Genomic DNA, 25,029 nt, shown 5'->3' with positions numbered 1-25,029 from the left:
ATAATGCACCTGACTTTACTAGTGGGAAACAGCCAGCCGAACAGAACCAGGAACAGATGCAAAAGGAATAGAAGGAGAGAGAAAAAGAGATGAGACTCTGTGTAAAAGAATCCAGGGGCAGAGGAGGTAGTGGCCCGGCAGAGGCGGCGACAGCTCCCCCGTCTGCGGCGCCGCGGGAAGAGGCCGCGCACCAGTTGCAGATGTCACCCCGGGAACTCCCGGCTCTGCGGGTTTGCTTGCCAAAGTCTCTCCTTCCAGGGCTCTGACTCTGAAGTGGCTCCTAGATTTCTCCGAGCTCCGCCACAAGCCGACAGTTATCCAGGAGGCTTCCCCAAGAGCTGGCAGCCAGAGGAGTCCTTCCGGGCGGAGGATGGGCGCGCGGCGTCCGCGGCTGGGGGTCCGGGTCCCCGAGCGCCTCCTGTTCCCCGGGAGGACAGGATCCCCCCGCGGGTGGCGGGGCTGTGGCGCCAGGGCGCGGCGCTGCATGCTCGGGCTGCTGGTGCACGCGTGGCTGTGGGCTGTCTCGGGCTCATCCGCTCAAGTATTGAACCTCAGCCTCTCCGTGGACGAGGGGCTTCCCCCAGACACGCTGGTCGGGGACCTTCGCGCCGGGCTGCCCGCGCAGCAGCAGCAGGAGGCGGGTGGCTTCTTCCTGTCCGAGGACTCAGATGACTCCCCTCTGCTGGACGACTTCCACGTGCACCCGGACACTGGCGTCATCCGCACAGCGCGGCGCCTGGACCGCGAGCGGAGGGACCGCTACAGCTTCGTGGCTGCCACGCTGCGGGGCGCCGTGGTGCAGGTGGAGATCCGCGTCAACGACGTGAACGACCACGCGCCCCGCTTTCCGCGAGACACGTTGCAGCTCGACGTCTCGGAGCTCAGCCCTCCGGGCACCGCCTTCCGCCTGCCGGGGGCGCAGGACCTGGACGCCGGGCGGTTCAGCACCCAGGGCTACACCTTGCTGCCCCCTCCTGAGCCGCCCGAGGACCCCGCGGGGCCCTTGTTCCGGCTGCGCTACGGGACACCGGGACCTCCGCCGTCGCCCCTGGAGCCCCTGGACTTGGTGCTGCTGCGGCGCCTGGACCGGGAGGCGGCGGCAACGCACGAGCTGCAGATTGAGGCGTGGGACGGCGGCAGCCCGCGGCGTACCGGCCACCTGCGGGTGCAGCTGCGCGTGCTGGACGAGAACGACAACCCGCCCGTGTTCGAGCAGGCCGAGTACCGCGCCTCCGTGCGCGAGGACGCGCCGCCGGGCGCCGAGGTGTGTCGCGTGCGCGCCACCGACCGCGACCTGGGGCCCAACGGCCGCGTGCGCTACGGGCTTCGCGTGCGGCCCGGGACGGGGGTGGGCGGCGAGGCCGCAGGCAGCGAGGCCTACTTCGAGGTGGAGGAGCTGAGTGGCCTGGTGCGGGTGCGGAGGTCCCTGGACCGCGAGGCGCAAGCCTGGCACCAGCTGGTGGTCGAGGCCCGCGATGGGGGCGCAGAGCCCGAGGTGGCCACGGTGCGCGTGTCAGTCGCCGTGCTGGACGTGAATGACAACCGGCCCAACATTCACCTACTGTTCCTCACCGAGGGGGGCGCGGCCCGAGTGTCGGAGGGCGCCCGGCCTGGTGACTATGTGGCCCGTGTCTCAGTGTCAGACGCGGATGGTGACTCCGGGGAGGAGGAAGTGGAGGCCGCAGGGACACTTGGAGTGGGCCTCGGTGGAGGCAGCAGCGTCTCGCTGGCCTTGGAGGGCGGGGCGGGAGCCTTTGCGTTGCGCCCTGGAGGGGCCCCAGGAGTGTTTTTCCTTTGTGTGGAGGGGCCCCTGGACAGAGAAAGCTGTGATCTGTACGAACTGCGACTAGTGGCCGTGGATGCGGGGTTCCCACCCCTGAGCACTCAGGAGACGCTGCTGCTTCAGATCTCCGACCTCAATGACCAGCCGCCGGTCTTCAGCCAGGAGCACTATCGGGCCTCGGTGTCTGAGGCCGTGGCCCCTGGCACCACAGTGGTGTGGGTCAGCGCCTCAGACGCCGACGAGGCTGGCACGAATCATGCCCGGCTGCGCTACACGCTGGTCCAGCTCTCAGCTCTCTGCAACCCAGGGGCTTTGCAGTCTGGCACAGAGTGTGGGCCGTCTTTTGCTATCCATCCCAACAGTGGGGTAATCAGCACCGTTCGAACTCTGGATAGAGAGATCCAGAAAGCCGTGGAGCTCAAAGTGGTGGCCCAGGACTTCGGGGAGCCCCCACTCTCTGCCACCTGCCTGGTGAGCATCACGGTGGATGACGTGAATGACAATGAGCCCATCTTCCAGAGGCAGGTGTACAATGTCACCCTGGCAGAGCACACCCCAGTGGGACACTGCTTCCTCCAGGTGAGTGCGTCCAGACCAGGCCTGGAAGGGGTGGAGAGGGTTCGTGGCTGGCTGGGAAACCTGCTCTGGGTCCTGGCTGAGAAAACAGAGCAGTGGGCTGTGAGTCATGCTCAGCGATGGGGTGAGGGCACTGATCCCCCTACCTTTCAGCCAGGGCTTTGGGCAATGCATCACTTCTCATTCATGGGACATTTGGCTTTTCGCTTTTTGTCATGGAAGCCCGTTTCTTTCGTGTTGGACCAGTGTCCAAGGATGGTTTCTGACATAGGTTTTTGACAAAGAAATCCTAATAGATGAGAGGTTAGATGAAGGGATTTCCCAGATTCACTGGGGACGAATAACCCCGTTGTAAACGTCTCATCCAATAGGCAATTTTTAAAATGTACCATTTAGCACCTTCATGTGGTGTCCCAGGCAGAAGGCTGTCCAAGTTGGTGGTGTTTTCAGAGGACTCAGTGTATGTCTCTCAATGGCGGGTGGGATTGTTTTGAGACACTTGGAAAGATCGGCTGAAGGTTTCAAATCACTGAAATCAGTGAGAGGTGCCCAGGACTCCCAGGAGCTCTGGGGCTCGATTGTCCTTTATAAAACAGGTCTCTCTCTTTGCCTTTTGATTTGGTTGTGTCACTTTTTGGAGTTCTCCAGCTCTCTCCTTGCTAGATGGAATGTTGTGTTCTGGTCCCTGCTAGCCTTCTATCCATATTGCTTCTAGTTTTTTATCTCATACTTGGTGTTGGAGGACCAGATTTCCAAGACTGATTTATTTATTCCAGGACAACCTGAGTCAGTAGAAGCTGCCTGGGAGTGGGGTGAAGGAAGCTCTAAACTTAAAGCTTTATTCAACTCCCAGCCTGGAGTGTGTTCCAGCCTCTACTGCAGGCTTTCTGGTTCTCAGTTGTGGGTCGAGTGCTTAGCTTTGTAAATTATGTCTTTAGTAATAACTTTTTGATAAATGAAGTGTTCCTATAATGCGAAAATAGATTTCATGATTGCTGCCAACTTTTTGTCCTTTGGGTATGTGTGGAGCAGTAATCGGCAGTCATTTCTCTAGTGTGTTTCACTAGATTATTAAAAGATGGCTGGAAAATTAATTAAAACTTGGTGCTGGATAGAGCCACAAAAATCTCTGACTAGCACTGTCCAAGCGTGTTTATCTCTCAGTCGGCATCTCTTGTGATATAAATGGGCTAGTCATCCTGCACGTAAGATGGAGCCAGACCTGGGAGTGGCTTGCATTAAACCCACCAACATCAAACTACCCAGAGCATCATCAAACTGCCCAGCGTGGCGACCTCGGGGTCCTGCAAGGGAGGCTGAGGTGTAGAGAGGAGCCTGTGGAGGCCCAGTGTCCAAGGATGGTTTCTGACATAGATTTTTGACAAAGAAATCCTAATAGATGAGAGGTTAGATGAAGGGATTTCCAAGATTTATTCCATCTAGATTTATTCCCTTAAGAATCTTGATATGAGTTTAGTATAACCTGAATCCATCTGAAGGAGAATGATAGAATGAATAATTAGAATTTTATTGTTACCTGTCTTTAGGGTTGCTTCCACAGTCTGCCACAAGGCATAAGTGAATGTGTCCTATTATTATGACTTGATATGTGGTGGACCAGTGAGATAAACTTGGTACACGTGTAGTTCCAAAAACTGAAAGAATCTTTCCAGGTTGCCAAGTCTTGCTGCAGGTGACACTAAATTGTACTGATTAGCATTCGGGGACATTCTGAGGATCTAGCTTCTCAAGACTGGCAGAAGCTGTGTGGACTTTCCGTATCCCTGGCCCCCTACCTGATTCTGCCCCTTAATTGCGAGGTGGGCCTCAAAGGAGTGTTTTCCATGTCATTCACTCCCTCATTCTTTATATTGCTTTACAAAAATCTTAGTCTTTGGATTTCATAGCCTCTTCTTTCTTCCAAGGTTCTCTTTAATTATACTGTGCAGATTCTTCCTATCTTTATCTTTTTTCTTGCATGCCATCAATTTTCCCGTTGGCCCTCATCTCCACTCCAGTATCTTCTGTCAAAATGAAACAAAAACAAAATGAAAAAATAGCAGGAAAAAAATATTTCCAGAGTTCCCAGGACAGAATAATACCTTGATGTTTTGAAATGGCGGTGAAGCATTAGTGCTTCCTCTGCCGCCCCGTTCCTTTTGGGGTTCCTTCCCTCTCACTGCTGCTCATGCTGTAGCCACTGCACTCACCACCTTCCTCTCCTCAGGTGCTAGTTGGACCCTTTTGTGTTCTTGTGACCAGGCTGGAACTTTCTAGAGATTTTTAAATATGAGGGGACACAGGAGGTGAACCTAAAGTGCAGGAATCGCTTTCAGCCTGAAATAAATGGCCCCTGAGGCTTTCTGTGACTTTTGCTGTGGTTTGGATAAGTATCTCCCAAAGCCACATGTTCATGCCTTGGTCCCCAGCTGGCCACTTTTAGGAGGTGGTGGAACTTTTAAGAGTGGGGCTCATGAGAGGTCTTAGGGTCCCTGGGGTGTACCCTGTAAGGGGGAAAGCCCACCTCTCAGGAGCTGCTTTTTCTCTCTGGGTACATTCATGGTCCGAACAGGGAGGGATTTGCAGTCTGCAGACACTCAGGGTTTCCTCCGTGTTCTGTGTGTGACCTAAAAGATCTCTTTCCTTACATTCTTGCCCCAAAGGCTGACATCAGCCTCTGGACAAGACCCCCAGCTTCCAGTGGTGTGAGCTGTGTCTACAGCTTTTACTTCCAACCAGATCTTAAAACCAGGTCACCTTTAGGAAACACATACATGGGAATTACACGTGTGGGAACCAGTCTGTCCCTTCATTCTCTCTTATGTCCTAGAGAGACTTTCTAATTCCTTTCTTTAATCAAAGAACAGCATTAGTGATAAACTGGGACTCACCAAGTGCCTGTTGCATTCTGGGAGCTGTTCCTGCTGCTGGGGATGGGCCAGGACCTGTGCTTAGGGACTCTGTGATCTCTGGCTCTCTTTGTCCCCACTTGTCGCCTCCCTGAGTGCAGGGCTTGTGTCTGAGCTCCATTTGCTGATCCTTGCCTTTGTCCGGTCTGACCCTAGTAGTCGGGCTCCCATCTGTCCGTCTGCCGCAGTGTGCACGGTGTCCACCGCCCTCTTTCCCAGATGCATCTTTTGCACCACCTTTGTCGCTGTGCCTTCTCCTTCTGCTCTCCCTTGCCAATGCCTCTTTTTCCTGTGTGCCACCTGACGCTCAGCATAGCAGGGGCATTCTGAAGCTTCCAGCTTCCTTCCCCTCACCTTTCTTCTTTCGCTACTTTTTCACATAGTTCCAGAATTTCTGTGCTTTTTACCTGTTATTTTTTCTTTCCTTCTCTTCCTTTTTTTCTTCCTTTAAAAAAAAATCTCCAAGGTCAAACTCTCTTATAAGCTTCAGATTAACCTTTGTCTGGTGTGCATCTCTCCCTGGGTCTGTTTTGCACCTCAAGTTGACCATTTCCCAGTTTGAGTTTGTTTTCCTTCTGTTGTTCCCTTCTTTCCTCCCCTTCTTGCATTTTTTCCTTATGCCCTCCCTTCGTTCCTCCCTCCCTGTCGCCCTTCCTTCCTTGATCAGGCATCTCCTTTCTCAAATTCCTGTTGTTGTTAACGCATCCTTGCATCAGCTGCATTGACGCGTTCATCATTCCTGTGTGCACTGGCCATGTTGGGGCACTCGGCTTTGCCTTGTTGAAAATGGCCAGAGTGAAGAGCAGGATGCTGCCCTGTTTCCACCCATCTGGGGAGAAGCTGCTGTTGAGACTCCAGACTGGGGTGAGTGTTTGCCCCCTCTCACGGCCTGACTTTGAGGAGGCTATGCTGTCTGGGCCGGGAGCCTGGGGTGTGCTGGAGGCGGCATTTCACATGGGGAAAGACAGGAGGCAAGAAAGACTGACTCCCACTGTGCACTCTCAGCGGAGAGACCGGACTGTCTTCCCTCTGATTCATGTTGCCTTCTGGGATTATTTCCTTGTTTGTTATTCTGTTAGGAAAGAGGCTCTGTTTTTTTATTTTTTTTCTGAGTGAGAGACTGAATCTAGGCCTTTACACTGTGCCACACCCCCAGCCATCCTCTCTCCTTTTTATATGAGACAGGCAGGGTCTTGCTAAGTTCCTCAGGCTGAGCTTGAGATCCACCTGCCTCAGCCCCCAAGTAACTGAGACGCAGGGTTGGCCGCTTCTGCTTTTAGGAAAGTCCTTTACCTATGTTAGCTGGGTCTTGGTTAGCCTATGAGGACAACAATAGAGAACCTTAAATGCCTCCTGGGGAGCCATATCACTAAAGGGAAGGGTTGTTAACCAGTTAGTCAAAATGTCCAGGGCCAATGTGACAGGAATCAGCCATGCAGTGAAGCTCGATGGCTCTAAGGGAAAACGTGGGGCTCTTTGTCTGGAGAATTCCTCCTGGAGCCCAGTGGTTGGCAAGACCCTCAGGCTTTGGTGCTCCTGTCCCTTCTCTAGTGCTCATTGTCATCACCCTGGCTCTGTCCCTCGCCATGCTTCACCTCCCATCACCTGTTCTCCAAGCTGGGAGCTTGCAGGCTTGTGCCGAGGGCCGCCTTCTCTCACTGGGCTTTGGCAACTCTGTCCAGAACTCTGAGTCCTTGGGGTTCGACAGATGTGCCCCTTTTAGCAACAGTGATGGGTTGTGAGGACCATAAGGATGTGGTTCACTTGGCCATCAGTCCTGTGTCGCTTCTTAATCTTATAAACTAGAGTATCAGTTACTTTGTTGACTTGTATTAGAGAGACACATAAGAAAAGCAAAAGCATCACACTGTAAGGACTGCAGCTAGTCAAGGTTTTAATTTTGTGTGTATATTAATTTTTTGTAAGGTTTGTTTCCTCAGTGTATTTTATCATTGATTCTTTGGAGTTTTCTGAATCGCACTGTGTCTCCTGTATCTTTTATCTCTGGCATCTTACCCCTAAGGCACTCTTACTGCTTACCTGTGTATATTTATACACTACACACTAACTTTGCATTTATATAAATGTAGTACCTGTGTTTGTTCATCTTGTTTTGGCCCCTTTAAGTGCCCTGGCCTCTCTGGACTTGTGTACTAGAAGCAGGTATCATTTCTCTATGGTCCTTTGCTCCTGCCTCCGGGACATACAGGGGTCACCTGCTAACTGTCACCTTGCTGGGTCACCTGGCTTATAATACCTTAGTTTCCAGGATGCACTGTAGGTGTCTCTGGTTTGTTTTGAGGACTTGTTTTGAATACTGTAGGTAAACTCAGATGTCATTTTAATATTTTCCTCTCTTTTACCCCACCCAACTACTGCCCAAGACTAATCACCTGGTCACCTCTTTGTTCTGCTTGGGGAACATGGTGATGTAGTATTTGAATGTGGAATAGTGGGAGGGGTGTAGCTGAGCATCCAAAGGGAACATTGCTGACTGTCCAAATATGCCTTTGTCTAGTTCTCGGTCCTAGAATTCAAGATTGATGACATTACATGGTGGTGTCCTTAGCTTTGAAGATTTTAAGTAGGCACTCTGAAGTGACAAAAGCATAGATTATAAAGTTAGGAGGCCTGGGTCTGAATCTCAGCTCCACCGCTTGCTAGGCATATGATCCTAGGCACTGCATCTCATTTTCCCCATCCATAAAATAAAGATATAGCGAGAATTGTTGTATGGATAATGAATTAGCGTATGTGTGTTTACAGCAATGCTCGGCTCATATGAAATGCTCAGCGCATGTTACTTACTGCTGGATTCTAGTAAATTAGAATTCTGTGAATGATGAAACTTCCCAGAAAACTGAAAGGATCTATTTTGCCTGGCACAGCAAAACCTAGAACTAATTAAAAATTATATTTCAAAAAATAGTCTCTTGCACTGGAAGATGGAACATGGAGTGGAAATAAGCTCAAATTGTGTTCTGGACTTTTAGTTAGATGCATGTAGCTGTGGCATTGAAGCTGACTATGTTGCTGCTGACTGGATGTAGCAGCTTCTCACGACTTTACCCCACCTGTCTTCAGGAGGCTTCGATGAGCTCTCAGTTGCGATTCTTTCACAAAAGAACAAGAACAGCAGAGCTACTATACAGCTACTGGAGGAACCAAGCAGAGAGATACAGGTTGTAGAGAGGGGCTTGGTGGGTTGCTCCCCACCAAGGTCAAGTTTAGTGCTGTGCTCAGCCCTTGTCGGGTCTGTGGGACCCGACGCTGGTCTGCTAAGGTGGCTGCCTTTGATTCTGGTTATCAGCTCTAACCCTTGGGCACCTGTTACTGACATGGCAGGAGATGAGTGAGCACTTTATTTAGGGTTAGGAAACCCTCATTCCAGCTCCATTGCTATCTCTGTTAGCCAATATGGCCACAGCTCCTCATCCCTAAAACCTAGTTAATTTGTATGATACATGGTTGTAAATATTGAAGGTGATCAGTATTCCATAGTAGAGAAGCATAGGTTAGGGCTGGGGGCCTCAGAGAGAGGAGATTTTCTTTCTCCAATAGATTAGGAATCTTCTGTTGGGGTATGGAAGTTTTCATTTACAGTCTGTCAGGAATTTCAGAGAAGCTTCAGATGTGTGTGTGTGTGTGTGTGTGTGTGTGTGTGTATGTGTGTGTGTGTGTGTGTGTGTGTGCGTGTGTGAATATGTAATGCATTTTTAGGTATGTCCATCTCTATAAGAGAAGCACCTGGGTTGGATTTTGGAAAATGGTGATCAGTAAGATTTCTTTCTTTTGAGGATTGAAATCTGACAAAAATTAATTTTATTCATAACCATATGTCAGACTTCCACTAATGAGCCCCTCACCTTGTAAATTATAGATTGAAATTAAGCAACAGTAGGAGCGATTTATGCTTTTATAGCTCATTAGGGAACTTTTAAGAACATTTTTACAAACGCCAGATTATTTAAATCTTACTGAATTAAATCCTCTGCATACACCAAATATGTGCTTGGTGGTGAACTGAGATCAGGTGAGCGCCATCACGAATATAAACTAAGCCTATTCAGAACAGTGGAACAGGGTCATCTTGGTTTGTCTGGTTCCTGTGGTGACATAATGGGCCATGGTCTGGAGGCCATGGGAGAAGCCAGCCCACAAAGGACGTGACGTGTTCCACCAGCGAGTTTGACTCTCATTATAGAAGCTACTGGAAGAGTCAGGATTCTTAGAAGAGATAACATCAGTAAGGTTAGGTTTCAGGAAGTTTTGTGTTGAGTTAAAGAGTAAAAAGAGATCCAGGCAAACAAACAGGTGAGTCCTGAGTGCTGTGATGACACAGTTCAGCCCCGAAGGAGTGGGTGGTGGGGAAATGTCCCAGGTAGGGCGGCTGAGGGGCTTTTCGTGGAGAACCTGCACAGCCTGGGTGAGCTGTGATGGGAATGGAGAAGGAGCCAGTGCTGGCACTGCTCTTGCACACCCAGTTAGCAGGGGGAAGAGGCAAAGCCAGAGGGGGGCATCATAGACGGAGGATGCTCACCCTGTTTGGTTTTTGCAGTGTGGAATGTGAGTTAGTGGCCAGGAGCTGAGGAGCAGAAACCTGGAGGGCTGTTGAGTGATTCAGAAGTGCAGCTCAGTGCCAGAGGGCGGCTGAGGGTGCCACCTGGGAGAAGGGTCTTGTCCCTTGTGTGGTGCTGGGCATGGTCTCTGTGATGCTGGTGCGGTTGGCTGATTCCCTTGATCCCTGTGGCCCACAGCCCAGAGACGTGGCTGGTGTCCAGCCGTGTTTTCTGAACACTACTTCTGAGGTGGGTGGCAGCCCCATCCACATGCCAGGCATGAAGACACAGCTTTCTCAGTTTTTGATTTGATTTACTTTTTGCCTCTAGATTTTGCCTTGGCCCTTTGCTTTTCAACATCTTCTGGCTTCACTTTCTTCTCAGTCAGTACTTTCTGAGTCCTCAGATTCACCTCCATCAGTGGAGCTAGACTCTTAGAGGGGCTCAGCCCCTGCCCCTTGCTGTGGAAGGCAGCTGGGGTACTTTCAAGTGTGGGGAACCAGCTGGGCTCTCCTCTGTCTGGTGATCCTGACTCTTCCAAGGCCTAAGTGATTCTTCCCTGTCCGAGTCACATCTGTTGAGCCATGCTGCATGTCATACCTCTGTCACCTTCTCTGACACTGCTTCTTAAGGACACCTTGATTCTCTGTCTGGGAACTCTGCCTCTATATGTGCTTCTTTTCCTTGACCACATTGTTTGAATTAGTCACAGGTCGGGACTGGGAACATCTTTTATCTTGTTTTCCCTGTGACTTTCTGCAGTGCCCATACTGACTGACGCTCACACCTGTTGGCCCATCTCTACCTGGGCTGGCCTGCATGTGTGTTAAACCCTTTTCCTGGCCCATGAGCAATTGTGCAAGTATATGATACTGTCTTGCTCGGGGTTTGGTGTCTCTGGGTGATCACTGTGGCATCCTGCTTCATTCTTGAGCAGAAATGGTCTTCTTTTGTATCTGTTAATATCAAGAAGTTGTGAAGAAAAGATAACTGCCGGAGTATAACAAATGACTGGTAAGCCAGATGTGATGGTACATGCCTTTAATCCCAGCACTTGGGTGGCTAAGGCAGGAGGATCACTGCAAGTTCCAGGCCAGTCTGGGCTACAAAATGAGCTCATGGCCAGCCTGAACTGCATAGTGAGACTCTGTCTCAAAAAGACCAAAAAACAAAACAAAACAAAACAAAAAGACTTGTAGTAATCCTTATTCTCCTTTTCTTAGTATTACATCCCATTGTTGATGGAATCCATTAATTTAAATCTTTTACACAAGGAGAAATGTTTGAATCAATTAAGGTAGTATGTCTAATGAACACATGAAAATGTCTTAGTCTTAGTTATGATTTAGATAACTTTGCTGCTTTTGTTGTTTGTCTCTTTACTTACTGTTACTAGGGATTGAACTCAAGGCCTCTGTACTGAATTACATCCCCAGCTCTTGGGCCCTCTCTATGTTTTTTTTTTTTTTTTTTTTTGAGACAGGGTCTTGTTAAATCATTAAGTTGCACAGACTGGGCTTGAACTTTTAATCTTTCTGCCTCACAAGAATGCTGGGATTGTAGGCATGTATCTAGTGTCCGACTTTTTATTTTATTTTATTTTTAAATTTTTTATTAATTTAGTGTTTTAGTTTTTTAATGAGTGGGTTTTGGGTACACTAACTCTGCCAATTCTAGGCAGCAGGGCACTTTATTAAACAACTCCGCTTTGAGCTTCCTCTTCAAAACTGGACTATTAACTTCATTTTAGGTTTTACCACTTTCCCATAAATGGGCAGATCTCAGAGAGCCCACTGATGAAGTGTGGGAAGCTCTTTGGTGGAGAAGAAGGAAGAGGCTGGCTAGTTCTTACTATTTCCAGGTGCCTTTGCTTTGGACAGAAGAGAGACGTAGTAGGCGGAAGCTTTACTGTGGACGGAACTAGATGTGGATCCGTACTTCCACTCTCTCGTTTAGTAGCTTGCTCTGGAGCGAGTTCACACATTTTGTGAGCTTCAGTTTTCTCACCCATATTACGGGGACAGCAGCAGTGTGATGGATGTGCTTCCTAGGCTTACAGCGGGAATTAAATGCAGTGTTGCCAACCCAGTGCACAGAGCGGAGCCTTGACAGATGGTAAGCTCCTGGGACAGGGTGTCATCATGTGGATGCTTTCATTAAGCCCGGAGCTAAGAGAGAGAGGGAAAGAAAGAAATATCAGCTTCTTGTAAAAATCCCAATTGGCCATGTAAAAGATGAGGTAAGATGTCGTTCCTACATGACATTCTAGGAAAATGCACTGTTATTTAAAATGTAGGGATTCTGTTCCCAGTTTAGTTAGGTTCTCACCCTAGAGTTAGGAAACTTGAGAGCTGTGAGGATACCTCGGCCCTCCCAGTTTAAAGGAAACTAGGACAGCACAGCATCCAGTTCCCTGGAGCCCCTCCAAAGTCCTCCTCCGGTTACTCTTGACTGTCCCAGGGCATCTGTCTCCCCGTGCACTTCGCTGGTCTTCAAGGCCACCAGACTTTCCTAAGAAAGAGGCATCGCTGGGGTTATAGCTCTTTGTCACCTGAGCGGGAGGTGAGCTAAGTGAGGGAGCAAAACTTTGACTTCCCATGATCATGTTTTCATTTTTTAAAATTGTTTCCCATTTGGGGTAGAAATGGGATAAAAGGAAGAGATATTTTGAATTTCTCTTTCATAAAGAACAGTCTACCAATATCTATTAGTTCATAAAAATGATCAGTTTGTGTTTTCATTGTGAGATTTTTTCATGCCTAAATCTTGTAATCTGAACAACTCCTTTGAAGATAACAATATGCAATATATTAATTTCCTATTATTTCGTTTTGAAATTCTATATCATCATTTTTATTGTAATTATTTTGTTTTTAAAATTAAAAAAATTTAAAAAGGAACAATTCTAGATTTTCTATCTAGATGTCCCCGCAGAGTTCCATGAGCTCATAGGAGAGGCTTTCGGGAGATGGCTGAATTGTGGGTGTGTGACACTCTTCAGTGGGTTAGTTCCCTGGTGAGCTTAATTCTAAATGTGACATCTGAAGGTAAAGCCTGGGTAGAGGAGTGGGAGCCCTGGCCTGACAGGGCCTGTCTGCCCCTCCCTTGACCTCTCCTACCACCATGCCATGGACTATTCCTCCTCTGTGTGCTCCTCTGCCATGCTGCCCTGTCTTGAAGCCTGCCAACTATGGATTGAAACCTCTACAAACTTTGGATTGAAATAAAAGTAACTGAAACAAACAGTGTCATTAGTAGTATCCTGCAACTAACACTTTGACAAATACTAACTTAAGCATAGAGGTAATAAAGTCATTGGATAATTAATTTACTGTGGGAAATTTATTAGCAGAAGAGAAAGTGTATCAATTAAAACTTCTTTGAATACTTTAAAACTGAATAACACATATCATTCATTAAAGACTTTTAGCATATTATAATAGGGAATATAATTAAACTATTAATGTAATTTTTTCAGTTGTATTTTTATGTCATATATATGTATGAATTTTACATTTCTTGTGCAATCAGGTCAGTTATTTGTGTTCATTTTAGAGAAATTAAATCCTGTGTTTTCTATTTTAAGTGATTGAAGTAATTTTTAATTGTTTAATATTTGTTTTGACGGCATTGTTGGTTTACTTGATAGAAAATCTTCAGAAATGACCATTCCAACCAGTCGATGTTTTGAGGCAATCTATAATGACACAAAGCAAGAAAGAGTGGTAAAATATAGTCTTATTTTTATAAGACTGGGAAAAAAGAGAACAAAATAGAATGTGAGCATTTTCTGAAGTTGCTTGATTATTGATGAGAATTAATCCAAAAGTTTTCTTCAGTGTAAGACTGTCCTCTACCTTAAGGCCCTTTTGTTCAGATTATTCTGAAATTCCTTCCATCTTTGATTAAAGTGACTATGCGGAATGAGCCATTGTTATGCATATGTTTTGAAGAGAATAAATCTTATTTTTAGACCCATTGTAAATGGGCTTAGAAACTATTTGATTTTTAACAGTTGTCCAAACTAGAAATTACTCCTGTGGTATATTCCTCAGATTTCTACATTTGGAAATGCAGAGGAAGTTGGTGTTTATATAGAGGTTGACTTGTCTAGTTTCTAAAGATGTCTATTCTACAAGAACTCGGTTGGGCAGTAAAGAGCAGTCTAAGCACACACGATGTTTACTTTGAAGTGTAGATTATTTTAAGTATGAAGTGCTAAAAATAATACAAAGGCTGTTCTGTTACACTATGCATAAACAAGAACACTGCATTTCAGGGCTGGCAAGTCAGCTTCCTGGACTCATTTTTTACAGCCTTTTTAAAAAATGTAGAATCTCTGTGTCATGCGTATGTCTACTCCGCTTAGGCTGCTGCTGTTAGCTCACAGAGAACAGAGAGGAGATCAGGTAGCCTGAAGGACAATTTATAAATTAATGTTTGACAATATTCAAGATGATCTGTTTGCTTTCACTAGGCATATAAATTCTATGTTTATTGCAATATGCATTGAATATTACAAAATGAACTTAGTTGTTTGGAATTTTGAATCTTACTGCATTTTAAAAGAAGGATAATTTTTATATTCAATTTTGCCCCATACACAGAGGAGGACAACTGTGCTCTCATCTGAAATCATCATTTCCTAAGGCTATTTTATTTTCACTTCCCTGTTACAGCTTGTGTCTAGATGTCCTCATACAAAGCCTCATACAGTCATGGTCATAGGTGGGACTTTTTCAGAGGTGGCTGGATTGAGCCTGTGTGATCCTGGGATTAAGGGTGGGTGATTGTAAATCGGTGGCTGATTGGTTTGGCACCTCCTCCATCCCTGCAGCCAAGAGAGAGTATAAAAGGGGCAGAAAGAGCTACTAAAGTTCCTCCCTTGTTGCTTTGCTACCTTCTTCCCATTATGAACTGTTCTCTTCTCTGTGATGCTACCCTGCCTTGGAGCCATCCAACTTTGGACTGAAATCTCTACAATGAGTGAGCTTCAATAAACCTTTCCTCCTTTACCTTCGGTGTCAAGTGTTTTGTGTCAGCAATGGAAAAAGTAACTAAGACATTCTATAATGTGTGAAGTTACTTTAATATACCAGTTTAGGTACTACTGATATTTAGAATTTATGAACATAATTTTTTAAGAGGGAAAGTTAAACTTATTCCATATACCGATAGGTGTATACAGGCTTTTTCTTTACATTTAACTTTTTTGGGGTTCATTCTTCGTTTGCGTTTCTGAGAGTCCAAAATACACATAGTTAGACCTTTTGATCTGAGGCCTTCAGGTTTTGTTCATTTTTCTTTTTGGCAATTTTTCTTTGTGTCTTTCAGATCAGATTTGTATTGCTCTATTTTCAAGTTCTCCAGCATGTTCCTTTTTACTATTCTACTGTTAAGCTTATCAGATAAATCTTAGTTTTCATTTAAAAAATTTCCATTTTTTCCTATTTTATAGTTTTTGTTTCTCTGATGAAAATTTGATTTATTTCAAGAGTGTCTGCTTTTACCTCACATAGTTATAATAGCAACTTAAATTTTTTCCGTATTAATTCCAATATTTGGCTCATGCTTGAGTTAGTGTCTTTTTGTTGTATAAATATAGCATATTTTAAAGCAGTGATGGGGAGCCTTCTAGAGACAGTGCCCAGACCACAACCTGAGACCCACTTACTTATCACTAAGTGCCAACCCTGCAGTTAAATCTGAATACTGAGGTTTTAGTTTAGAGAAACAGTCTATAATACATTAACATCCTTTGTCTTAAAAGAAAACTGACACCACACCCTAGGTTTGTCACTGCTGTTTTAGAGTAAAGCATATATTAAATAATTTTGAATTATATTCTGGACACATTTTACATATCATATCATGAAGACTCAGTTTTTTTCTAATGTTCTGAATAGTTTTAATAATTTTGTTTTAGCTAGAAAGTAATTAGGATGTACTCATTCTACAAAACAGCTCTCAGGTATCAGTACAAATCTTATTTCAGTTCTATTTATTCATAATTCAGCTGCTGGCAATTTACTCCGTGCACACAGTGTTAGGGATTCAAGTGTTGAAATGTGGGTAGTTTACACAAAGCATCTGGGCTTTACCTAGAGGGATTCTTCTCCCAGTTTGGTGTTTCCTTCTCACTTTTTACTGCCTCTGTAGCACTGAATTCTCAGGTTTCCTCAGTCCAGAAAGACCGTTTCCGTTGTTGCTTTAGCTATACGGCATGGCGCTTTAAATAATGCCTACCCTCAAGTTAGCAGCTAAACAAACAAACAAAAGCAAAAGACAGAGACAGAAAGAGACTTTAAAAAATGGGAGAAACCCAATCCATTCTTCTAATTTTTGACTCTGCAAAAGTGACTGCTTCTACTCAGCTCCTCAAAGCTTCTGAACTCCTTTTTATCTGTCTTATTTGAAGTTTATAGTTGTTACATGCAGGAAATTTGGGTAGGTATGTACTTTGTCATGGCAGAAGCAGAAGTCCTACTTGTTTTTTTAAATTTTGATTTTATTTCAGTGGAGTCAGATGATTAAGACTTGCCAAGAACCCTTTGAAATTAAAGCTGCTGTAGAATTTTACTCCATAATATATTAAGTCATAACTGAATGGCGGCTGGCTTTACCTGAGTAAAGGTTTACTGGTTCAGTGTTTCATGGACTAGTGTTACTATGGTTATGGTAAATGGTAAATATTTAAAATCTTGTATTTCAGTTTTAAGCAGGAACACCAGGTAGTTTCATGCATTTATAAATACATATACATACAATGCATTATAATGCTAGAATTTTGGGTAATGGTTCCCCTTTGTGAGAAGGATGAAGTAAAAACAAAATCTATGAGCTAGCTGGAATGTATCCCATCATTTTACATGAAGGCAAGTATTCAAAATGGTCCATATGAGGAAAATTTGTTTATAGCAAGCCTGGTTCACATGCAAAGAATCATCTAAGATTGTTAAAAAAAAAAATCATGAAGGCGAATATGCCAAAGAAACTTTCACCTAAATAAAAATTCATTTGGTTCTTCCTCTTTGTATGAGTTGAGACTCTGAGGCCCAAACATCTGAGGAGTGTCTCCAAGTACATTATTCTCCTGTCACATATAAGACTGAATCTGCATTTTCTTTGATAATCACTTACACTCAAAATTTTCTGTGGCACAAATCTGATTTATTCATGCCTCAAACTTTTCATGGTTTTGTGTTGTTTATAACATTAAGTTCAAAATCTTCTGCTAAACCATTCTGTGTGATCTCTGTCCTTATTTGAAGGATTCTTCCTTACCTGTCTACTGGCGTGAAGCCACTGTGCTCTCTCTCACCTCTAGCTCTTACTCTGTTTTCTAAATGTGAGTGTGTTCCCAGAATATGTGTAGTGGTATCTGGATGTGAGACTTTGGAGATGTGATTTGGTTTTGATGAGGTTTTGAGGGTGGGGATTGGCATCCTTTTATGAAGACCAGTGTAGATTTCTTTCCAGTATGCTTTGCTGTCTTCAGAGGAAGAAGCAGAGGAAGAAGGCATTCATGTTAGATCTTAGACTTCTGTCTCCAGAATTGTGAGATGTAAGAGTCTATGGTTTTTGCTATCATTCTGTGGTGACAGCCATATTGTAGTGACAGCCCATGTCGGTCACTTTCCTGTTGGCTGGGGCAGAATACCTGACACAAGCTGAAGCAGGAAAAGTTGAATCTTCACTGCTCAGGAGCATTCAGCCCATGGTCAGCTGGCTGCTAAGCAGAAAGAGCTGGTGGAAGAATGTGGGCAGAAGAAAGCTGCTCATATGATGGTGGTCAAGAAGCTAGAGACAAGCAAGTGGCCAGGAAGGGCAGTGTCCCCTCCAGATAACGGCCTTTTCTGACAGACCTCTCTTCCTAACAACACTTTCAGCCACTGATCTCAGCAGTGGACCAATCTGCTGATGAGTACAGCACTCCTGTGACCCAAAAACCTTCTGAAGGCCTTGCCTCTGAAGGCATGAGACTCAGGGGTCCATTTAGGTCTAAAGCATAACACAGTCTAAACTAAGACATTCTGATTCTTGCTTTTCAGTCTAATTTGTTTGAAAGTATTGCCTTTTCTGACCATCTAAACACCAAAGTTGACCACTGCTGGCCGCGTCTCTGTCCTATAAACATGCACAAATTACATGCACTGTGCAGTAAACCTCACTTCGGCACGCTGAGCCTAGAAAACTATTCCCATCTGCTTTCTTGTTCATTCTGAGCTTCCTGAGATGCCAGCATAGGCCTATCTGTCTTGCTCACTGCTAAGCACTCACTAAAATGTCTGCTGCACAGGCAGCAGTTTGTTCATGCTGTGCACGGTGTCCTTAGAAATGAGTGTCAGCTGCTTTAGGAGTTGGGCGCAACCCACTGAGTGACAGTAAGGTTTGTCTGAAATCTTTCAAGCTCTCATGGTGTTCTGAAAGGCAGTGCTGTCATCGTGATGTCTGCTGTGAAAACTGTAAAACAGACATTTAGGATCCTTTTTATGTTGTAATTTAGTACCAGATCTTTTCATTTCGTATAAAAAAATACGATCGCTTGTCAGTGCCTCTTTTTACTGTCAGAGTAGGAAGCTGTGAGTACTGCATGGCGTATAGCGGTATCACCAGAACGTTGTTATTTCTTGACTGTCTCAAGTTAACAATTGCAGTTCAGTCCTTCAATTTGTCTGTAAAAGATACACACGTTTCTCATTGTTATCTCTCCCAAATTGGGTAGCTGGCTTGAGGAGACAGCAATAATTTAACTTCGCAGTCCATTCTGTCTATTCTCTGTCTTGAAAAATAAACTAGTTCAAAACTGAAAAAGGGAATCATTAACTTCTGCTTATTTTTGGAGGAATGCCAAATACCAAGAAGCACTTTTCCCAATTCTTTTAAACTGAATATGGATTGACTTATTAATGTGCTCAGCAGGAGATAGTGAGCAGACAGAGTACACACTTGAGACTGAGACTGCATTTAAAAAATCAAGTTAAATTTATCTTTAATGAATATGTAAAAACCCTGTATATCAACAAGCTACCATGTAATGTGTTACTGCATATATACATTGTGTAATAGTTAAATCAGGGGGTCACTGTATCTGTCTCCTCAAACATCTGTCATTTCTTTATGGTGAAAGCATTCCACTCAGTTGCCTTGCTTTTGCAATGTACAGTGTGTTGTTATCTAGCATACTCGGCTTCCTGCTCCTGTCTCACCATAGTTTAGGATCCACTCATCAACCTCCCCTAGTGCCTTCTTCTCTCCTCATCCCACCTCAAGTGACTACCACCCTACTCTCAATTTCTATGAGAGGAAATGTTTTGGGTTCCACATATGAGTGAGATCATGTGGTCCTTGTCTTTCTGTGCCTGTCTTATTTCACTTAACATGATTATCTCCACTTCTGTCTGTCCTTTTGGTCACAAATGACAGATCTGATTCCTTCTAGGGATGAATAGCCTTCTTTTGGGTATGTGTACATTTCCTTTACCTGTCCATCAGTGGATGGACTCTTAGGATGTGTGTGCATTGTGCATGCCATGACTCATACTGCAAAGAACACAGGCTGCAGAGGTCTCTTCAGAAAATCAATTTCATTCTTTTTGATTATGCATGCCCAGGAGTCTTGCTGGATCCTAATGTAGCTATAGTTTTGTTTGAGCAACCTCCGTACTGTTTTCCATAATAACTGTACAAGTTTATATTCCCTTTGACCCTAAGAAAGCATTCCATTTTCTCTAGGTACCAGCGAATACAGTATTTGTTATCCTCTGTTGTTCTGGGGGAGGTAGGTCGTGAGGCTCAAACCCACAGCTTACACACTGTACCTCATCCCCTATCCTTTGGTTTCACATTTTATATTTTAAGACAGGGTTTCTCTGACTTATTGAATCAGGCTGGGCTTGAAATTGCAGGCCTCCTGCCAACCCTCCCGGAGTGCTGGGATTGCAGGTGTGTGTCACCAAGCCTGGCATCTTTAGTCTTTTTCATAATGGCCTTTCTTCCTGGGTGATGACATCTCTTTGTGGTTTTGATTTGGATTTTCCTGATAATTAACATTTGAATCTGCTGTGTGCATTAAAACTCACGTTATTCATCTAGAAAATGGGATAATAATATTATTTTGAAGCATTATTTTGAGAATCAAAGGTAATATCTTTGAAGTACTAGCACATGTAAGCACTTAGAAAGTCACGGCTATTTCTTACATGTAGAGATATGAAAACTTCACCATGGTCCTTGCAGGGGCTTTCACTGAACTGGGTAATTTCTGCATGGAGCAATGTGGGGAGAATTTACTACATGAAGGCACACAGAATGTGAGCCCTGTGCCTGCTAGATTAATCTTCCTTATTTGCATTGATTTATCCCTCTTGTCTAAACAAATAATGAGATTCGACCTGGTGATGAAAGATACATCCTAATCCTGAGGAAAACTAATTTAAGAGATGGCTACATTAAATACAAAATGTATGGCTAATTTATCCCGTTAAGATTTCAGCACTTTGAGCTTATCAAGTAAATGAATCTACACTTAACTTTATATTGCTCTCCAAGGATTAGTTTATTAGCTTTCATTGACTGATAAATTTAAGATCCAGAGCTATTCTGGAATAGCAAGTTTTCCATTTAAATTACATTTTTCTCTTTTCTTTTTTGGTTGGGTTTGATGTGTTAAATTTAGAGTAAATATATGAATTTACAGGAATATTTAAATACACATTTCTTTGATATTTATCAGGCACACAGAAACCTTTGGTTTCATTCCCTTGCTGAAAAATAACTAATGTGGCAATTATGATAAACTGACAGTAGTTCTTTAAAATCATAATATATTAATTTTATTCAAATTGGAGTATCAGAAATAATGCAAATGATGACATAGCTTTTAGCTCACCAATTTATGCCTTAGGGAAAGCTGAAATAACAGTGTTAATGTAACAGTTTACTCATTAGTGTTTTTCCTATAGAAGAAAGCATACTCACAACAGTGGCTTTAAGTCATTTGTTGTGTCCACACTGCTCTAAGACATCTGGTTGACCCACTTGCCACATTGTCAAGGTGCCCTGTGTCGAACGTGTAACTGTTACCTTCCTTTTGTGGATGCCGTCAATGAGGAGTTGGAGGCTGATGTTCTGCAGGCAGAGTGGCTTGGCCTAGGATCACGTTCCCTGGGGATGCCCTAAGAGGACGATTCATGTGGAAGTGCATTGGGGGGCCCCTCCTGGGGACACCCCAGGAAGGGTGCGAGGAAAGCAGAGTGTTTCAGAGTGGAAGGTAAGATCCTGTAGATGGAGCGCTGACTGCAGCCTGTGCTCCAGGGAGCTCTGAGCTGGACACATCTTCCAGGCCGCTGCTGAGGAAGGGGTCTCGCCTTGGGTGAGGGGGCGAAATTCCGAGGCTGACCCTAGGCAGCCTGCCACAAGATGCATGCTTGGGGCACATGGGGGACCCCATGTGGCATACTCCACCAGCCAGTGTAGCCCGCCTTCATATGGGACGTGATTTGGAAACAGTGACTTTGTTGGTGCAGGCTCTGGAGCTGAGATGCCCTGGGTGTAGAGTGGACCCCGATTCCACTGAAGGGGGGATGGAAGGGAGGTGTGAGGGGGAAGCAGAGATTGCAGCTCTGCTGTCCCAGTGCAGGGGGTGTCAGGAGTCCGCTGAGGCTGGAAGAGACACAGTAGGATGGTCTCTGTGCCTCCACAAAAGCATGGTCCTGCTGCTCCTGGATATCAGACTTCTGGACTCCAGAACTGCGAGAGAATACATCTCTGTTGTTTTAAGCCAGCTAGTTTGTGGTGGTTTATTACAGCAGTCCCAGGAAGTAAGGCCACGCACCTTGTTCTCCCCATGCCCACTTGCTCCTTTCTCCTCAGCCGCTTGAAACCGGGGTGTGAGCCCAGGGCCTTTGCACCAAGCGCATCTCCAGCCGGTGTTGGCTTGTTTGTTTATTTACAGTCATGCCTTGGTATTTATCTTCATTGCTTCTAGGAGTCATGAGGAGTATCCAAAAGGGTAAGCACCTAAGAGATTATTTTGGCTGGGAAGAGTAGCAAGTTGCAAGACAAGTGGTTCCCAGGAGCTCTAGCTAGGTCAAGCAAATGGAGTATTGGGATGGAATGTGTGTGACTATTGTGTATGTATGTGCATATGTGCATGTGTACGAGTATGTGTGTGTGTGTGTGTGTGTGTGTGTGTGTGTGTGTGTGTGTGCATGTGTTTGTAAGTACTCTGAGACAAGGTCTTATTAACTTGCCCAGGCTGGACTAGAACTTGTAATCCTCTTGCCTCAGCCTCCCAGAGCACTGGGATTACAGGAGTACACAACCAGGACTGGGTTTTTATTGGTTTATCCCACTGGGGAACTTCTTCAAAGTTTCCGCAGGATTCTGGTTTATATCTTTGCTTGGTAAACTTGCAAGATAACCACAAGGGAGGCGCCAGAACTCTGCGGCTGCAGACTCAGCATCTCTCCTTTCTCCCCCTGCCGGAGGCCCCTCAGGCTTGGCTGGCACCTCTTGGTCAAGGTGCTATAACTCAGATCTTCGGGGAGTCTGAACTTCTGATTTACTCTTCTTGGGCTGTACCCTGACAGCCCAGGAGCATCTTTCCTTTATCCAGTGCCTTGGCACAGGAAGACTAAAGCAGCCTCAGTGTAAGTGAATGGGATTGTTGGGGTTTACGCCTGAGATGTCCCTCAGAAGTCTCTTATATCTGGAGGGTGGTTGCATCATCGGGGTGTCATCCTCGTCAGTGGATTCATCTTTCAAGGAGTTCATAGCTGAGTGTCCTTGAGGGTCTGGCTGCAGGAGGTCACTGGGGTGCAGGGTGCATCCATGTCCCTGGGTCCCCACTCATGCACTTGCTGTGCTTCCCGTTTCCGTGGTTGAGCACCCACAGACGGGAGTGCTGAGCCACAGGAAAGTTCTCCTCTCTTAGGTTTTAGGAATTGGGTATTAATTAGGTCCCAGTGATGGAAAAGTGGCTAAGGCAGTAATTTGTGCTGTGCCCCATGAGGAAATGTTCCCTGCCCTGGGAGCCAGGATCTACCTACAAGCAGAGCCGAAAGTGGTACATCCTGTTTCCCACATCTCCTGACTGCATTGCAAGGCATCTGATGCCATCTAGATTTCCATATGTATCCTCTGTGACATTCACACAGTGACAAAAACACCCAGGACACACTGCTCAGACTGGATCTTGTGAAGTGATGCAGGACTGCATTTAATATCCGTTTTAATATCCAAGGCAGTTCCATAAGTGCCCCAGTGTTTGTACTTAGGAGTCGCAGTGGCTGGCAGAACTAGCTACATTGCAGAAAGGCCATATGGTAACTGTGTATTGACAAGGAGGAACATGACTGAGGAGGTGAGAGGGCTCGAGTGGTGATTCTCCTCGTTTTATAGGCTCAGAGGTGCAGCCGTTTACTGGATCTCACCAATGAAATGAGCTTCAGTGAAGCTGGTACCCGAATGACCTTTTCCTGCCCTGATGCTAAGATGCCTCCTGTCACTTCACAGGGATTGATTCTCCTTGATTATTCAAATGAGTTAGCAGGGATTTGGAGGTCTGCGTGTCTTTTGAATGAGCTACAGGTTCATTTGTAACTGAAATGTTATACCAGTGTCATGAGGCAGACTTCACTGGTTCTGTGTTTGTGTGGGGGGGGGGAGGCGAGCAAGGCTGGATCATCTGTGAAGCCCACCTACAGTAGCATGCCATGAAGATGGTCCCAGGAGATTACATTGGAGCTGAAAAATTCCTGTTGCCTAGTTATATTGTAGTTGTGGTCATAGTGTAACACAGGACTCTCTGTGGTAATGTTGGTGTAAGCTCCTGAGCTTCCAGTCACGTAAAACTGTGGCACATGCAGTTATGCACTGTATATCGTGCTTGATAATGACAATAAGTGACTGTGTTACTGGTTATTAATTTACTGTGCTGTTTTATGCCATCATTTCAGAGTAAACCTCTTTAAAAATACTTCACATCAGACACTGTGCTGTGTTTCACTGGCAGCAGCCTCGTACATCTTGTGTCTCCCACGTCTCCTGTCTGCATTGTGAGGTGACCAGTGCCATCTAGATTTCCATATGTGTCCTCTGTGACATTCACACAGCGACAGAAACACTCAGGACACACTGCTCAGACAGGATCTTGTTGTGAAGTGATGCAGGACTGCATTTAATATGTTTTCATATCCAAGGCTGTTCTACAGGTCTCTGGGCTTCTATCAATCTTAACTCCTCATTAAAAATAAACATCATAAAGTGAATTTAATTTTAGACCTTCTAGTGAGATAATAAACATGGCCCTCATGTAGTCAGCCTCAGTGAAAACTACCTATAACTGCTGTCCATGCCATCTTTAGGGGAGAAGTGGAACCACTCTAATACATTACCAAGCAGAAATGTTCCTCAAAAACCTACGTGCAGCATTAGAGTTGCTGTGGATGTCTGGCCATCATGACAATGTTAGTGTTACTTGTGTGGCAAGAATTACAGTGATTGATAAGATGGCAGTTGATTCGGTTGCCTTTAAGTGTATTACAGTTCATTTTGAGAATGCTTTTCTTATCATGAGACTTTGGAAAAAGCACTCAGAAAGGAAGTTATCTTCGTACTGTCCTGTAATCACACATGCAAGACTCGGAAGAGATCTCAGCCCAGAGAATTATAGTTATTGTCAAGGGGAGAGAATAGAGAGGAGGAGGAGGGGGCCATTTTAAGCTGTGGATTATTTACATATGTGTGTGACACTGTTGACAACTGGCCAAAGAGCTGCTCTGTGCTTTCATGTCCCGAAGCTCTGCTGTCACGTTAATGAATTAAAACTTGCAACACAAACCACCTCCTTTGCCCAAAGCTGTACTTTAAATAGCAAGTACTTTGTGTGAGACATAACAGGGCATAAGGCACGTGGGATCCGTGCTGGAGTACTTAATGTCATCACGGTGGAAATAAGAACCTGATTCCACTCCCCCCACCCCGAAAGGCCCAGCAGCACTCATGTCACTGACCTGCGTGGGAGCCACTGCTGGCGTACGTTTCTCCCACACCTTTTGAGAAGCTCTGGCATAGATTTGCATCACTCAGAATTACTTCTCCAAGGAAAAGTTCAGTGTCAGATTCAAGCACATTTTCTAGAGTTTAGAGAATGGAAAAGACAGAATAAATGCTATGTTATGCATATGACTGTCACACA

At 45.3% G+C, this 25,029-nt stretch overlaps 1 protein-coding gene across 1 annotated transcript in view; it reads left to right on the top strand.

The window, feature by feature from the left end:
- Window positions 1–260: 260 nt before the first annotated feature.
- Window positions 261–25,029, top strand: part of Dchs2 (dachsous cadherin-related 2) — a 236,042-nt gene continuing 211,273 nt past the window's right edge. Inside the window, exon 1 of the mRNA XM_063260869.1 lies at window positions 261–2,362. Coding sequence (XP_063116939.1) covers window positions 371–2,362 — 1,992 coding nt within the window. The 5' untranslated portion in view covers window positions 261–370. The remainder of the gene's footprint in view (window positions 2,363–25,029) is intronic.

The sequence above is a fragment of the Cavia porcellus genome, unplaced genomic scaffold (genome assembly GCF_034190915.1).
Source record: "Cavia porcellus strain 051 isolate PalLab524CR breed Dunkin Hartley unplaced genomic scaffold, mCavPor4.1 scaffold_14, whole genome shotgun sequence".
Classification (NCBI taxonomy): Eukaryota; Metazoa; Chordata; class Mammalia; order Rodentia; family Caviidae; genus Cavia; species Cavia porcellus.
The sequence above is the reverse complement of the archived record's forward strand: the minus strand, read 5'-3'. Positions and strand labels throughout refer to the sequence as shown.